The sequence below is a fragment of the Lithobates pipiens genome, unplaced genomic scaffold, assembly GCF_037356315.1.
Source record: "Lithobates pipiens isolate NorthernLeopardFrog02 unplaced genomic scaffold, aLitPip1_a1.2 Scaffold_19, whole genome shotgun sequence".
NCBI classification, from domain to species: domain Eukaryota; kingdom Metazoa; phylum Chordata; class Amphibia; order Anura; family Ranidae; genus Lithobates; species Lithobates pipiens.
This window is the reverse complement of record NW_027507764.1, coordinates 62,997,884-63,014,738: the sequence shown is the minus strand read 5'-3', so window position 1 is coordinate 63,014,738 and position 16,855 is coordinate 62,997,884. Positions and strand designations below refer to the sequence as shown.

General features: G+C 43.6%; 1 protein-coding gene across 4 annotated transcripts in view; it reads left to right on the top strand.

Annotated features, from left to right (window-relative positions):
• PEX1 (peroxisomal biogenesis factor 1) overlaps positions 1-16,855 on the top strand; it is a 121,748-nt gene that overhangs the window by 46,383 nt on the left and 58,510 nt on the right. For all 4 annotated transcript variants that reach the window (XM_077490810.1, XM_077490808.1, XM_077490807.1 and 1 more), the window contains exons 4-10: positions 2,646-2,760; positions 3,912-4,645; positions 6,838-6,957; positions 8,198-8,321; positions 9,330-9,433; positions 11,524-11,612; positions 16,106-16,238. In XM_077490810.1, coding sequence (XP_077346936.1) covers positions 2,646-2,760; positions 3,912-4,645; positions 6,838-6,957; positions 8,198-8,321; positions 9,330-9,433; positions 11,524-11,612; positions 16,106-16,238 — 1,419 coding nt within the window. The remainder of the gene's footprint in view (positions 1-2,645; positions 2,761-3,911; positions 4,646-6,837; positions 6,958-8,197; positions 8,322-9,329; positions 9,434-11,523; positions 11,613-16,105; positions 16,239-16,855) is intronic.

Sequence of the window (16,855 nt, the reverse complement as noted above, 5' to 3'; positions counted from 1 at the left end):
AGCTAATAAGTTGACAGCCGCCAATTTCCATGGATTTGTAAATATTCTCCAGTTTTCTCTCATTGTCAAAAGTATTAGCTTAGATTAGCTGCCACTGAAATTAGCCTTAAAATGGAAGTCCAGCCTAAGACTAAAATCTCTACATCTACAGACATCCACGACGCAACACTACGCTATCTAGCCCTGTAAAGAAGAAATCAGTATAATACCTTTTTTGAAGCTGCTCCGGTCCAGTCTCCAGCGACGGAAGCTCTGCAGAGGACACAGCCGACGACGGCTGTGAAATGAATTGGAAGTGACGTCACCCATAGACTTCTGGGGCTTCTGTTGTCGGCTGCCTCTTCTGCACCCACCTCCACAGTGAAGCCACAGCTGACAGCTCAGCGTGGGGGTTGGTTCGGATAGGCTTCAGAAAAGATGAGTATACTGATTTCTTCTTTACAGGGCTAGATAGGTTAGTGTTAGATTGTGGATGTCTGTAAATTAAGCGATTTTAGTGTTGGGCTGGACTTCCATTTTAAAGTGTTAATAACGGTTCTTTTTTTGTAGAATTAAAATAACTAACATGTTACGCTCACCTGCTCTGTGCAATGGTATTGTATAGAGCAGTCCCAATCCTCCTCTTCTTGGGTCCCCACCGGTGATCTTGGCTCCTCCTCTTCTTCATGTGTCCCCATAGCTGGCCATTTGCTATGGGGGCACACGGTGTCTGCTCGCTCCCGAGCGGCATGTCTATGGAACCGTGCTTCATAGACACTCATAGCGGAGCTTATCCCCGCCACCCGCTTCCTCCTCATCACATTTTATTGACAGCAGCAGGAGCCAATGGCTGTTCGCAACCCTGTGTGAAGTGGAAGAGAGGGAAGAAGAGAGGCAGCCATGCATAGCACTGGGTCTCTTTTTCCCTCTCTTCCCTTTCACATAGAGAAGGGTGAGGACAGATAAATATAAAAAAATTTTTTACCTTAATGCAAGGAATGTATTAAGGTCAAAAACATTTTTAGCTTTTGTATCACTTTAAAGCGGTTCTGCACCTAAAATAAAAATATTAAAAGCCAGCAGCTACTAATATTGCAGCTGCTGACTTTTAATAAAATCACACTTACCTGTCCCAGGGTCCAGCGATGTCGGCGGCAGATGATGAGCGATCGCTCATCTCGCTGCTGCCCCCGCCGCCATCCTCTGTCAGGGAATCGGGAAGTGAAGCATTACAGCTTCACTGCCGGTTCCCTACTGCGCATGCGCGAGTCGCACTGCGCGTCTCTTATGGTCCCCCGCTTTGTCTCTGGGAACTGTGTGTTTCCCAGAACACAACGGGGGGGGGGGGGGGGGGGGGGGGGGGCGTCTGAGGGGGTCTGCAGCGGTCTGGCCGGAAGTGGGTGCAGTTACCTGGACTATCCAGGTAACTGCATCCCCCTCCCCCCTGAAAGGTGCCGATTGTGGCACCGGACTGGGGAGAGATCAGATTAGCGGAACTTCCCCTTTAGGGTGAAGAACCGCTTTAATTTTTGAATGTATGTCTGTGATTGTGGTAGGGATGTTTTTCTGCTTTTAAGACAGAGGCTAACATAATGGGGGGGGTTGTGGCGGGGGGGGTTGTGGCAGGGGGGGGTTGGGGGGGTGTTGTTACTAAAACTGGAGCACACAGAATCTGATGTGGCTGTGCATAGTAACCAATCAGCTTCTACCTTCAGCTTGTTTAATTAAGCTTTGACAATAAAAGCTAAAAGCTGATTGAATACTATGCATAGTTGCACCAGATTCTACATGCACTAGTTTAAAGCGGTGGGCCAGCTGAAATTTTTATTTTTTTTAAAAAGTCAGAAGCTACAAACACTGTAGCCGCTGACTTTTAATAAGCACACTTACCTGTCCAGGGTGCTCACAGTGCCAACTGCCCGAGGCCAACCTGTCATTCGGCTCTTAGCCGAAATTCTAACCAAGGGAAACAGGCAATGGAGCCTTGCGGCTTCACTGCCCGTTTCCTACTGCGCATATGCGAGTCGCACATCGCTTTGTGAATGGCCGGCTGTGTTCTGGAACACACACAGTTCCCAGAACACAGTGCGCACCATTACCCAGAAGACAATGCGAGGAGGAGAAGACTGAAGATCACTGCTGTGTAGGAAGTGGCAGATTAGGATGATCTGCCTAGCAACAGCCATTTCTGGTAAGTTAAAAAAAAACATTTTTTTTTCCGATTTTTAGGAACAATTTTATGTTTTTTTTTTTTTTTTTAGGGTGGCTCTCCGCTTTAAGTAAATCTCCCCCATACCCCCCCTCCCGGGTATGGGAAGGATTTTACTCCCTTTTCCCCCCATGTGGGAAGGGAGGACTACTCGGGGTCGAGGATTCTCGCCTCACCCTATGTAACAGCAGTGGGTGCCTAAACAGCCAATTGCCAAGCATCAGCCCTGTTACATAGGGCAAGGAAATAATTCTTAGCCCTGGGTAAACTCAAAATCCTGACCTTACACAGGACTTTGCTTCTGTCATTGAACACAGTGTGAAGTGAAGACTAAGCATGTCAGTATAAGCTGCTGCTGCAGCTACTAGCATTAAAGAAAATCTTATCTAGAAATTTACCTTGTACAAGCATTCCATATAATGAGTCCGCCTGTAATATTATTTTATGTTTTTACTAGGAACTGCATGCATCTGCCCTGGAAACGAGCCTTCTTGATCAAATTCGTATAGTTTATCCCAAAGCAATATTCCCAGTGTGGGTTGACCTGCACACATGTGTTTACATCCAAATAGGTAAGTTGATCCTTTTTAGATTTTTTTCTAAAACTTTGCCTTGCAATTTACCTTTAAACCTGGTGTTTATAGGACATGCTTATTTGTTTGCATCAGAGATGCATTGCTTCCTCGTATGGAGTGATTGCAAATACAATTCCATGTAACTCAAAATTAACTTGAAACAATTCGATAGAGAGCTAAGAAACTCTGGAGATAGCTGTATGGACCTGAAAGAATTTTGCATTTAAATAGTTTCTCTCTCCTTGCAGTATTGAGGTCTTGGGTTCAGTATCTATCATGTCACTGCATGGAAATTGTGTTATACTCTGCTTTTGTTGAATTGAAAGTGTTTGTGTAGTAGGGACATTAGGCAGTTGTAAATGCTGGTGTATAGGCCTTGGTGAACTCTATAATGCAGTGTGGAATATGTGAGTCTTACAAACAAAAAGCTCCATTCCGCACGCCATTTTGTAACCCGGGTGACTCCAGTCACTACCGGGTTCTAGCTTCTGAAGGGCCCGTCCCGCCCAATACAGCAATCTGTCAAAAGGGAACATAGAAGCGTACACTGGAAACCACTTGGTCAGTTGTGTAACAAATCAGCTTCAGCTTGTCACCTCCCAAGCCACTCCCCTCTAACGCATTTTACCCACTCACGGGCTTATTCGTAGATTGTAGACCTCCATGATTAACCCTGAGAGTGGGTGAAATGCATTAGAGGGGCATGGCTTGGGAGGAGACAAGCTGACGCTAATCTGCTACACAATACAACAGGCAGTTTCCCGATGTGTGCTGTTCTCTTTTGACAGATTGCAATGTGGAATGTGTCGCTATGCATTGAGGTTGATTTACAAAAACTGGAGAGTGCACAATCTGGTGCAGCTCTGTACAGAAACCAGTTTTTAGTTTTTTTTTTTTTTTTTGTCAAAGCTTAATTGAACAAGCTGAAGTTAGCAGCTGATTGGCTACCATGCACAGCTGCACCAGAGTTTGTACTCTCCAGTTTTAGTAAATCAACCCCATTATGTCACTATACTTTATATATTATTATATATATATATATATATATATATATATAAAAATACACACACACACACACACACATATATAATTTTACTATATTAAAAATTATGTCACATCATTACATTTTAAATTATGTTTATTTTCAGGATCATTGACACCAGCTGCAAGTTACGGCAGACTGGAAGCTCTGACGGAGTTAATAGTGTCTCCAAAATCCAGAGACCCTGAAGACCTTCTATCCCATTTGTCTCAATTAAGAACTGATGAGTTGTCTAAAGGACCTAATCTTATACCCCAGGAATCTGCACCTTATGAGTCGACAAGTAGCAGGGATTCCCCTGCATCTGAGAGAGGAGACGAGCCTGCTGTAATACAGAATCCCGATAGTTTGCCTTATGTTTCAGCTTTATGGGACACACTGGGAAATCTGTTTTCACGTGCTCTGGGAAGGGACCCCTTGCAAGATTCAGGTGGCACTGACAAGGACTTATTTGAAAGAACGTTGCTGAAAAAGATTCAGTTAGAAGGAATTTTCCGGGTGTCTCGCCATGTCCCTCAAATTATAAGAAGCAGCGAGGCTTTCGTGCAGCATTCAAATTATAATACCGTTCAGGTCTTTTTATGGTACCCAGAGCCCTCTGGTGTAACTGCTGATGTGGTCATATCATACGGGAGAATGGTAGAAATTCCATCACCAAAGAGGCGTAAAAAACAAAATAAATCAAATAGAGACAGATCAGAGGGGAAAACTGAGCCTGGGGAAGCATCTGACAGGTGGCCGGAGGCAGTGGTAAAGATTGTGTGGCATGGCTTTGACGATATCAAAGATGTCATCGAATATGATACCCGAAACGGAAATACGCATACTGCAAAAGTGTGGGTCAGTGAACCTTTTTAGTACTACTACTTTTCTCAATTTCATAGAAAGGAGCTTTTTGCTGTAAAACATGTTATATACTCACAAATTTGACCCCTGGACATTTCTGTTGTAGTTAACCTGATCTGCAATAGATCTTGCCAAATCTGCTTGGGTGCCAAATGCCCATATGATCATGAGCAGGACAGTAAAAACCACTGTATAAGTGCCACGTGCTGTTCTGAATCCAGTCATGGCTCCTATCCTAGTTATTCAAAATCTTAGTGGGTGTCTGTTGGCTATGAAATTGAACGGTGACCTGTACTGAGGGAACCTCCCTCTGTAGATAATCTAAACACATGGAGTACCAAATGCCCATATCATGGGCAGTAGAAAAATTGTACAAGTCCTGCATGCATGTGTGGATGCCAATCATGGCACCTATCTCTGTGGTTCAAACTCCTATCAGATATCTGTTGGCTATGAAAGTCCACGGTGATCTATACTCAGGCCTGCTGTCAGTAGACAGGGCCTAACGCCTTCTTCCTTTGAAAATAATCTGCACACATTGGGTACCTTAAAGCCTTGGCCCATCCAACAGTGGCAATATGGTTACAGTATAGGTGAAGTCTGGTGGACTACAATAAGTCCTGGGCTTTTATATACCCTAGACACTCCAACATGGAGATCTCCCTGCCATAATTTCTGACTGTTTCTGTCTGTGTGGGAGCTTTTAAAGGTGGAGTTGAATGGATCCTTCCATCCACACAAGCTTGGTAGCTAGAGAAATACCACTGCTGAGATACAGTAATGTGAACTCCTTCCAATTGGCTACAGTTGCTGATCGAGAAAAACTTTCCAACATTCTCGTTTGACAGAAAGTTATCTAACGGTCAACTTCTGTTGCATGGGGACGGGACTACATGGATCAAAATTCAACTGGTCCCTGCTAAACCAGACAAATTTAGATCCATCTATGACCAGCTTTATTCGGCAGGAAGGTAAGAGGCTCTCTGAAGTTATCCCTACTTTAAAGGAATAGTTGGGCTTGCATTATCAAATGATCCTGAGAGCTGTACTGGCAGTGGCATAGCCATCAGTAAGGCCACCCATGCTGGGGAGGACTCTGGTGATGATCTAGACAAAAATATTCCCATTCTGTGAAAAAAAAAAAAAAACTGTGAAGCCTATCCCAGAGTCCAAGGCCCTTCATATGCAGTAGAGCTTTGGAGGAAATAAGATAAGAGTATAAAAAAAGGCTACCACAAACAAGGCTTTTAAAATGGGAGTAATAAGGCTTACCTATAGGTACAGTAAATACCGTATCTCCTATAAGATATTTACTTGTGGATCTGCCGGTGATATCACCGGTTTATGCACTTTGAAGGAGTGGCATACCCGTGCCGTTTCTTCAGAGTCCTGTGCCGTAAACAGCAGCTTATGCTCGGGTGAAGATGGAAGCCCTCTCAGTGGTGACAGCATGCGGCTGGAGGGCTTCATTGTAAGGTTAGTTTCACATAGTGTGCTATTTCATTGTAAGGTAAGTTTCACATAGTGTGCTAGTATACAATGCAAACTAGCAGGTTTAAAAAAAAAAAAAAAAAAAGCCAGCAGTTTACAACTGCTTTAATACATCTATAATGTATATGAGCCCTAACAATATATATATATATATATATATTTTTTTTTTTGTCTTGTCTGGCCTGCTAAATATACCATTAAAGCATTTTGTTATATCTGTTCAATAAGAGCAAAAATCTGTTGACCTTGCTAAAAATCTAATGAGCTTGTACCTTCCTGTGCTGTCTGCCGATGCTGACAGTTGTCAGTTAGCATTGTTCACAGTTCTCTCTGTGGACTGCGAAACACCTCTGCCTTAAGTCCAACAAGGCCAACAGGCTGATCAAGAGAAAATTAATTGATTCCCCAGTCCACACTAACAACATGAATGTGGCAGCCTGAAGACGATGACGCTGGCGAACAGTGACTGCAGCCGCTAAGCTGCAGTCACTGTTTAGCCGAACATTTTCCACCCTACTTACTCCATTTTTTTAAATTGTGGAGCCAAGTCTCTGTGAGAACCAAGCGATTGGCGGTGTTTGATCGCTCAGTTCTCAGTCTTAGAGCTGGCGGGGGACAGATCTAGCATCTAGGTAAGTATGATTAAAAAAAAAATGTTATTTTTGTCAGCATATTAATTAGTTCTATTTTTTCAGGTTCCAGAGAGAATTAGAAAGAATTTGAATATCAATACATCATCAGCTGTGAGAATACAGTCTCTGGAATCACAGCCCAAGGTGCCATCATCTCTTACCCTGCAACCAAAGCAGCCTCTGGTGAGTGAGATATGTCACCTCTGTACACTCCGCATTAGCTGAAAGCAAATAACATCCACATATGACAGTGCATAGGGGGAGATTTACTAAAACTGGTGCACTTAGAATCTGGTGCAGCTCTGCATAGTAACCAATCAGCTTCTAACGTCAGCTTGTTCAGTTAAGTGGGGTACACACTATAAGAAAATTGTTTGTCCAATTTTCCTTGTTGTTTCACAGCAAATTGGAACAGATGAAAGAAAAGCTCACAGTGAAGAGCTCACAGTGTGCAGTGAAATCTGAGTAAGCCATTTCAGTACAGCAGAGGAGCCTGTACAACTGTGTAGAAATAAAAGGAGGGCTGGAGTGCAGCTTTATAATAAACGTTACATAGTTCCATAGTAGGTGAGGTTGAAAAAAGACACAAGTCCATCAAGTACAACCCATGTGTGTGATTATATGTCAGTATTACATTGTATATCCCTGTATGTTGCGGTAGTTCAGGAGCTTATCTTATAGTTTCTTGAAACCATCAATGCCCCCTGCTGAGACCACCGCATGTGGAAGGGAATTCCACATCCTTCCCGCTCTTACAGTAATGAACCCTCCACGTAGTTTAAGGTTAAACCTCTTTTCTTCTCATTTTAATGAGTGGCCACAAGTCTTGTTAAACTCCCTTCTGCGAAAAAGTTCTATCCCTATTGTGGGGTCACCAGTACGGTATTTGTATATTGAAATCATATCCCCTCTCAAGCGTCTCTTCTCCAGAGAGAATAAGTTCAGTGCTCACAACCTTTCCTCATAACTAATATCCTCCAGAAGCTTTGTAATTTTGAAACTTTTGGGAGTGTGGAATTCCCGGTCCCCTGGTTCCTTCTGTTGGTCTCACACAGTAGTGACATAGGTAGATCAAACACAATGCGCAGCAGGGGACCAATAATGCAACAGTCCCAGGATGATCAGATTCTGAGGGATTCTTTAGATGGCAATTTTTCTTTAATTCAGAGGGAATCGGCAACTCAGGCAGGAGAGGTAAGTATTATCTTCATTTTTGCACTTTTATTTTAACAACATAATTGATTTAAATAAATAATCTTCATTATGCTTGTTTATTTCTTTTTTGATCACAATAATCTGTAATCTTCCAGAATCTTGTTAGAGGTTACTCCTAAAAAGTCAGATCGAGTAAAAAACAATTAGGGTGCTGGATTGTGAAATGCATTCTGCATGGATGAACGCCGTTCTTTTCTTGTTTTTAAAGGAAAAAACCATAACAACAGAAAATATAAGATCTGCATTGAAAACATGGCTTCAGTCATCTGGTTCCTCATCATTACCTTGGCTATCGGGAAGAACAGGCAATGTACAGCTCCCCATTAATGAAGGCAGGTATCAACATAGAACACTAATATACAGTATGTGTGTGTATCTAATACAATCTACCAATCTAGTAGCCAGCAAGAACTTTTAAGTAGCTCAGAAACTAAAGCTGGCCATATATGGATTGAAATTTGGTTGGTTCAGCAGGGACTAGCCAAGATGCAAATCATGTACGGGCAGGCTACTTGTACCCAAGTTGATTGATTGATCAACAGGGACAATCTCCCCAACAGGGCACATAGAGCAGTAACCACCCGACAGAGGTTCTACTGCATGGGTGCTCAACCTGTGGCCCTCCAGCTGTTGCGAAACTACAAGTCCCATGAGGCATTGCAAAGCTGACAGTTACAAGCATGACTCCCAAAGCCAGAGTCATGTTGGGACCTGTCGTTCCACAGCAGCTGAAGGGCCGCAGGTTGAGCACCCATCTTCTACTGCTTCCTCACTTTATTCAAACTAGAAAAAAAGCATTGGCCAGACTTAGGCTTGACCAAATTGTAAATTATCTTGTTTTATAAATGATGGATTTAAAGTTATACCAAAGGTATTTTATTTTTTTCTTACAAATAACAAACATGTTATATTTACCTGCTCTGTGCATGGAGCAGCCTGGATCCTCCTCTTCTCAGGTGCTCCTGGCTCCTTCCCCCTGCTGAGTGCCCCCATAACAAGCCGCTTGCTACGGTGGCACTCGTGTGCTCGCTTTCAAGCCCTGCTCTGTGTGTCCATAGACACATATAGTGATGCTCAGCCCTGCCCCCTGCTCCCTCTTCGCTGGCTGTGATTGACAGCAATGGCTCCTACCTTTGACCAATGACAGGGGGGGGAGCCAGGAGGACCTCTGTGCTTGGGCATATTGCTGGATCGAGATCGGGCTCAGGTATGTAAGAGGGGGAGCTGGGGGGTGAAGCTACACAGAAGGTGTTTTACTTTCATGCATAAAATGAATGAACGTAAAATGCTTTAAGCCTTTAGAACCTCTTTAATTTTGTTTGTTTTTGTGTCCTGTACAGATGTGTTTGAATTTTCATACATTTTGGATGATTCAATTGAGGAAGCAAGCCAGGATCAAGTCTACATCATGTACCCAACCCAGCTACAGAGAACTAAAATTTATGTAAATATCATGTAAGATCCTTTTACTGAACAGCAGTTAACTGTCTTTACTGCTGGACAGTACAGCACTCACACTTCAATACACAAGTGCCTTGCTGTCCAAGAGTAAAGCTGGGCATACTGTGTTCCAAACATGTCTGGTTCCTGGGGAATCAGATTCAAAATTCACTCAGTAATTGACCCTGTTGGCAGCTTCACAGCTTCTTCAATTGAAGAATTGTTCTTGAACAACAGCTACACCCACTGTTCATGTATTCTGATAGCCAGCTGTCAAAATAAAATAGAGATTCTACCATCTGAGCTAAATGGAGGCTAAATAAAAAAATCTAGTAGTGTATGGCCAACTTAAGGAGAAAAGGAAGTATTGTAAACTAAAGCCAGCATGATGATGCACCCACAGTGGGCATGTCTATGACTCCTTGGACTCCCAGGAAGTTGGCTGGGTGATGGCGGGCGTCATTTAGTTTGGAAGAGGAGTGACACTGGATCATAGTACTCTGCATCTGCAGGGATGGATCCAGTCAGGAGGGGAGTAAATCTCTTCATTGGGGCCCACAAACAGCAATAAAAACCTCATATTTTAGTAAGCTGGAGAAGTTTTAGAATATTTTGTCCAGTTTGGAGAGAATGGGAATTATTTGAACCCCTCTGCTAAAAACATTTTCCCTCACTCCTGATACTGTGGGGTGGATTTACTAAAGGCAAACAGACAGGGCACTTTACAAACTGCAGTTGCACTCTGCAAGTGCAGTTGCTCCAGAGCTTAGTAAATGAGGTAACGCTTCACTTTGCAAAGAATACCCAATGACATGCAAGGAAAAACAAAAATAACAGCATTTTTGCTTGCATGCGATTGGCTGATGGAAGTCAGCAGAGTTTCTGTTCATTTTCATGGGACTTGTAGTTCTGCAACAGCTGGAGGTCCACTAATTGCATATCCCTGCTCTAGAGCAACTGCACGTCCAAGGAAAAAAAAAAAAAACATCATGTTTGCTTATACATGATTGGATGATGGAAGTCATTAGAGCTCCCCCCTTTTCACTAAACTCTGGAGCAACTGCACTTGCAAAGTGCACAGTCTATATGCCTTTAGTAAATCAACCCCAATGAGTGGAAATCAGATGTCCCCAGACCAGGATGTGAGGGACAATCCCCCAAAGGATAGACCTAATCCAGTGGAAATAGTCAAAATTGGGTTTACCTCAAAAACTGGGTACAGACACACACACAGGGGTTGATTTACTAAAGATAAATAGACTGTGCACTTTGAAAAATGCAGTTGACCTCTGCAATTGCAGTTGCTCCAGAGCTTAGTGAATGAGGTAAGGCTTCACTTTGCAAAGAATACCCAATCACATGCAAGGAAGATTGGATGATGGAAGTCAGCAGAATTTCTGCTCATTCTCAACTCTGGAGCAACTGTACTTTGCAAAGTGCACAGTCTTTTTCCCTTTAGTAAATCAACCCCACAGCTTTTTTGTTCAGCCACTAGGTTGAACGAAATAATAAAAAACTGGCAAACTATTGCAATAACACAAGCAGTGTTGATGAAAGGGTCTCTCCCGCTGTGTCTTTGTATTCTGACAGGGGGACTCCCCACCAGCCAAAATACATTGATCAGGGCTTTCAGCCATTGGTTGCAAGCACTGATCAAATGCTGGTTTTCCAGCAAGACCGTCCAACAAAAGGAGGTTGTTAGCCCAGCTTCTGTTTAACATAGAAGAGTACACACATACAGAAGGTTGGCTGGTTGCTGCTGAACTTTTTTGAACTTTTGGTTTGTCATCTCCCTCTCAAACCAAAACAAAAAAAAACGTTTTTGATGGAGTTCTAGGTTAACAGTACCAAAAACATTGATTTGCAGTTGTAACTGGGGAGGAAATTTAAATATTCTTGAAATACATGCATAAATACATAGATGAAGTGTAGTCAGCTGTAGCAAACTGTGCTTATTGTCATTGGGTCACTGATATCACCTAACCAAGTAAAATAAATGAATACTTAACACTGGTAACATGTTTCTCCTTTATTATATTATTGGCATATTGAGTATTTGTCCAATTATCCTGTGGTCTCCCTGAATTTCTCTAGGTTGAAATGGAGTCTAAGCCATCTGAGGATCCCCCCAAAACTCTGCAAGCTGACCAAAGCCTCCCATATTTGAAGATGAATAGACTAGGGTATGCATAACAATTATCTGAAATGTATTATTCCCATGAGCACATGCAATTACTTTTACAAACCTCAGGTTGTTAGAGGTTCAGTCTACCCTTCAATTAAAGTGGTTGTAAAGGCAGAAGTTTTTTTCGATGCATGAAGGTAAAAAACCTTCAGTATGCAGCTTTCCCCACAGTCCCCCTCTAATACTAAGACCCCTTTCACACTGGGGCACTTTGCAAGTGCTATAGTGCTAAAAATAGCGCCTGCAAACCAACCTAAAACAGCCGCTGCTGTCTCTCCAATGTGAGAGCCCCGAGGGCTCTCACACTGGAGCGGTGTGCTGGCAGGACGATAAAAAAAGTCCTGCTAGCAGCATCTTTGGAGCTGTGAAGGAGCGGTGTGTATACCCATCCTGCCCATTGAAATGAATGGGGTAGAGCGGCTATACCGCTGGCAAAGCGTCACTGCTGCAGGGCTTTGTGGTGGTTTTAACCCTTTCTTGGCTGCTAGCAGGGGAGTAAAACCGCCCGATAGCGGCTGAATACCGCCGCTAAAGCAGCGATAAAAATAGCTGCGTTTTACCGCTGGCGCCCCAGTGTGAAAGGGGCGTTAGAGCCTGTCCTCAATCCAGCGATGTGCATGATAGCAGCGGCTCTCCTGTGTCTCTGCCTCCTCATTGGCTGAGAGACAGCAGTGGGAGTCAATGGCACAGCCAGAAGAGGACTGCTCTGTGTAAAACCATTGCACAGAGCAGATAAGTATAAGATATTTTTTTAAATGTCTGTACCTTTTAACCACTTCAGGACCGCCGTATTGCCAATGTACGTCAGCACAATGGCACAGGCAGGCACAATCACGTAGATGTACGTGAATGCCTTCCAGCGGGTGGGGGGTCCAATCGGACCCACTCCCGCTGGATACGACGGTCCGTTTCCCTCCGGGAGCGCTCCGTGATGAGGGGATGGCCGTTGGTTTTCGGCCACCCCCTCTGGATCGCTCCTGGCCAATGAGAAGCTTCCTCTTCCTGTGTAAACAATACACAGTGGGGAGGAAGTGATGTCATTCTCCTCGGGGCGGTCTTTTTGACCGGACTACGAGGAGAAGACTAATAGTAAGTGTGCACCAACACTACACTGACATGTAGGTACACACAGGCACACAAACCCCCCCCCCCCGATCCCCCCCCGCCCCCCCTCCCCCCCCAGTCACAGTGTCACTGATTGCATTGATCATTTCTTTACTGATCAATGCATTCAGTGTCAGTTGTGACAGTAAAAACTGTCAGGACAGTTAGTGTTAGGTCCAGGGTAGCCCCCTATCACCCCCCCAATAAAGATTTAACCCCCTGATTGCCCCTAGAGTTAACCCTTTCACCCCCTTTTGCCAGTGTCACTAAGCGATCATTTTTCTGATCGCTGCATGTGTCGCTAGGTAGCTAGTTATTTTTTTAGGTTCACCGCCAGGTTTTTATATCGCTAGGTACCCCGATATACTACCCAATAATGGTTTTAACCCCCTGATTTCCGCTAGTTAACCCTTTCACCCCCTTTTGCCAGTGTCACTAAGCGATAATTTTTCTGAACGCTGCATCAGTGTCGCTAGTGTCGCTAGGTAGCTAGTTATTTTTTTAGGTTCACCGCCAGGTTTTTATAGCGCTAGGTACCCCGATATACTACCCAATAATGGTTTTAACCCCCTGATTGCTGCTAGTTAACCCTTTCACCCCCTTTCACCAGCGATCACAGTATAAGTGTCACTGGTGACGCTGGTTAGCCAGTTAGTTATTTAGGTTCCCCGTCAGGTTTTTATATAGCGCCAGGGACCCCCATATACTACCTAATAAAAATTTGAACCCCCTGATTGCCCCTAGTTAACCCTTTCACCACTGATCACCGTATAAGTGTTACGGGTGACTCTGGTTAGTTTGTTTTTTATAGCATCAGGGCACCCACCATTTATTACCCAATAAAGGTTTAACCCCCTGATCACCCGGCGGGTGATATCAATTAGGTTTTAGGGTCAGGGTCTGCGTCGCCCCAGGCAGCGCTAGGTTAGTGCCAGTACCGCTAACACCCACACGCAAAGCATACACCTCCCGTAGTGCTATAGAATCTGAACAGATCAATATCTGATCTGATCAGATCTATACTAGCGTCCCCAGCAGTTTAGGGTTCCAAAAAAACGCATTGTTAGCGGTATCAGCCCAGATACCTGCTAGCACCTGCGTTTTGCCCCTCTGCCCAGCCCACCCAAGTGCAGTATCGATCGCTCACTGTCACTTACAAAACACTAAACACATAACTGCAGCGATTTTATATTTAAATCCGGAAGGCAGTGCTTGGTTTTCGGGGTCCCGTACGTGGCTAGGCTCCCAAAAAGTCCCCCACATGTGGTATCCCCGTACTCGGGAGAAGCGGCAGAATTTATTTTGGGGTGTAATTTGACTTCTGCCCATAGCATGTGTGAGCAATATATCATTTAGTGACAACTTTGTGCAAAAAAAAAAAAAAGTTTGTAATATTCCCGCAACTTTTGGCAAAATATAAAATATTCCATGGACTCAACATGCCTCTCAGTAAATAGCTTGGGGTGTCTACTTTCCAAAATGGGGTCATTTGGGGGGGTTTTGTGCTATTTTGGCATTTTATGGCCTTCGAAACTGTGATAGGTAGTGAGGAGTTAAATCAAAAATTTGCACCCTTAGAAATCCTGAAGGTGGTGATTGGTTTTCGGGGTGCCGTGCGCGAGTAGACTCCCAAAAAGTCCCACACATGTAGTATCCCCGTACTCAGGAGAAGCAGCAGAATGTATTTTGGGGTGTCATTTCACATATGCCCATAGCATGTGTGAGCAATATATCATTTAGTGACAACTTTGTGCAAAAAAAAAAAAGTTTGTAATATTCCCGCAACTTGTGGCAAAATATAAAATATTCCATGGACTCAACATGCCTCTCAGTAAATAGCTTGGGGTGTCTACTTTCCAAAATGGGGTCATTTTGGGGGGTTTTGTGCTATTTTGGCATTTTATGGCCTTCGAAACTGTGATAGGTAGTGAGGAGTTAAATCAAAAATTTGCACCCTTAGAAATCCTGAAGGCGGTGATTGGTTTTCGGGGTGCCGTGCGCGACTAGACTCCCAAAAAGTCCCACACATGTGGTATCCCCATACTCGGGAGAAGTAGCGGAATATATTTTGGGGTGCAATTCCACATATAACCATGGCATGTGTGAGCAATATATCATTTAGTGACAACTTTTTGAAAAAAAAATTTTTTTTTTTTTTTGTCATTATTCAATCCCTTAGGACAAAAAAAATAAATATTCAATGGGCTCAACATACCCATCAGCAATTTCCTTGGGGTGTCTACTTTCCAAAATGGGGTCATTTGGGGGGGATTTGTACTGCCCTGCCATTTTAGCACCTCAAGAAATGAGATCGGCAGTCATAAATTAAAAGCTGTGTAAATTCCAGAAAATGTACTCTAGTTTGTAGACGCTATAACTTTTGCGCAAACCAAAAAATATACGCTTATTGACATTTTTTTTACTAAAGACATGTGGCTCAATAAATTTTGCCCTCAATGTATGACTAAAATTTCGTTTATTCGATTTTTCTTATAACAAAAAGAAGAAAATATCTTTTTTTTTCAAAATTTTCGCTCTTTTTCCATTTATATCGCAAAAAAAAAAAATCGCAGAGGCACTCAAATACCATCAAAAGAAAGCTCTATTTGTGGGAAGAAAAGGACGCAAATTTCGTTTGGGTGCAATATTGCATGACCGCGCAATTACCAGTTAAAGCAGCGCAGTGCGAAATTGCAAAAAGACCTCTGGTCCTTAAGGTGTTTATTGGTCCGGAGCTGAAGTGGTTAAAGGATATGTAAAGGTTTGTTTTTTTCACAAGAAAAAAGGTTTGTTTTGAAAAAAACAAACATGTCATACTTACCTCCTCTGTGCAGTTTTTGCAGTGTGGCCCTGATCCTCCTCTTCTGGGGTCCCTCAGCAGCGCGCCTGGCGCCTCCTCTTCTCAAGTAATTTGTTGGAGAGCCGCTCTCCATCGGGGGAACTCGTGCGGGCATGTCCTGCTGCTGCGTCCATTGACACAGACAGAAGGACTGGACCCCGCCCCTCGGGGCATTGGATTTTATTGACAGCAGCGGGAGCCAATGGCTGCTCTGCTATCAATCTATCCAATCGGGACTCAAGACACAGGCTGTAGCTAGTGCGCTCGTCCCCGTTGCTGGAAAGACCAGGTTCTGGTAAGTAAAAGAGTGGGCTCTGGGGGGCAGCTGCACTACAGAATGTTTTTCACCTTAATGCTTAGAATGGTTTGCATCCCCTTTAATCTGGTTCAGTAACTCACTAAATACTGAAACATGAATACAGATGACATCTAAAAGCATTTAAAAACAAGTCACCAGTGGTAGCTTCCATAATTACATCCTAACAGGCTATTTTTTTAATGGGCTTTTATTGTATTTTTGTATGTACAGACATGTGTTTATATTCCAGAGGTGTTGATGACTTGCTCTTATCCTGCTATGATCATATTGTTCATTGTTTAATGGGACGTCCTTTATCAAGACAACTAGTCTCCACAGCTTCAGGGCTCCGGAGCGGCGCCATCCTCCTTTCTGGACCGAAGGTATCCATGCATTTGCATTTTTTTCCTAAAATCTGTTTTCTAAAACAGGGGTCTCCAAACTTTCTAAACAAAGGGCCAATTTTATGTCCTTCAGACTATAGGGGGCTGGACCGTGGTCAGTGGGAGTAGGAAATGTCCCGGCATAAGTGGGAGCAAACAAAGCCCCATCTTTTGGTGTCAGCGGGAAGAATACTGCCCCATCATTGGTGTCTTTGGGAACAATTGTGCCCCTTTATTGGGGTCAGTGGCAGGAATAGGGCCCCATCATTGGTGTCATTAGATGGAATGGTGCCACATCGTTGGTGTCAGTGGGAGATTTGTGCCCGATCGTTGGTGTCATTGGGACTAATTGTGCCCCTCTGTTGGAGTCAGTGGAAATAATTATGCCCCATCATTGGTGTCAATGGATGGAACAGTGCCCCACGGGCTGGATAAAAAAAAGCAAAGGGCCGCATGTGGCCCCCAGTCCACAGTTTGGAGACCATTGTTCTAGAATATCTGTCCATCTAAAATGGAACTGAATTCTGAAAGCTGTGCCCAAAAATAAAGGAAGCGAAGGGCAGAGGATTAGTCACCAGTATTGGATGTGGTGTCCTTCCAACAGATCATTTCCCCAT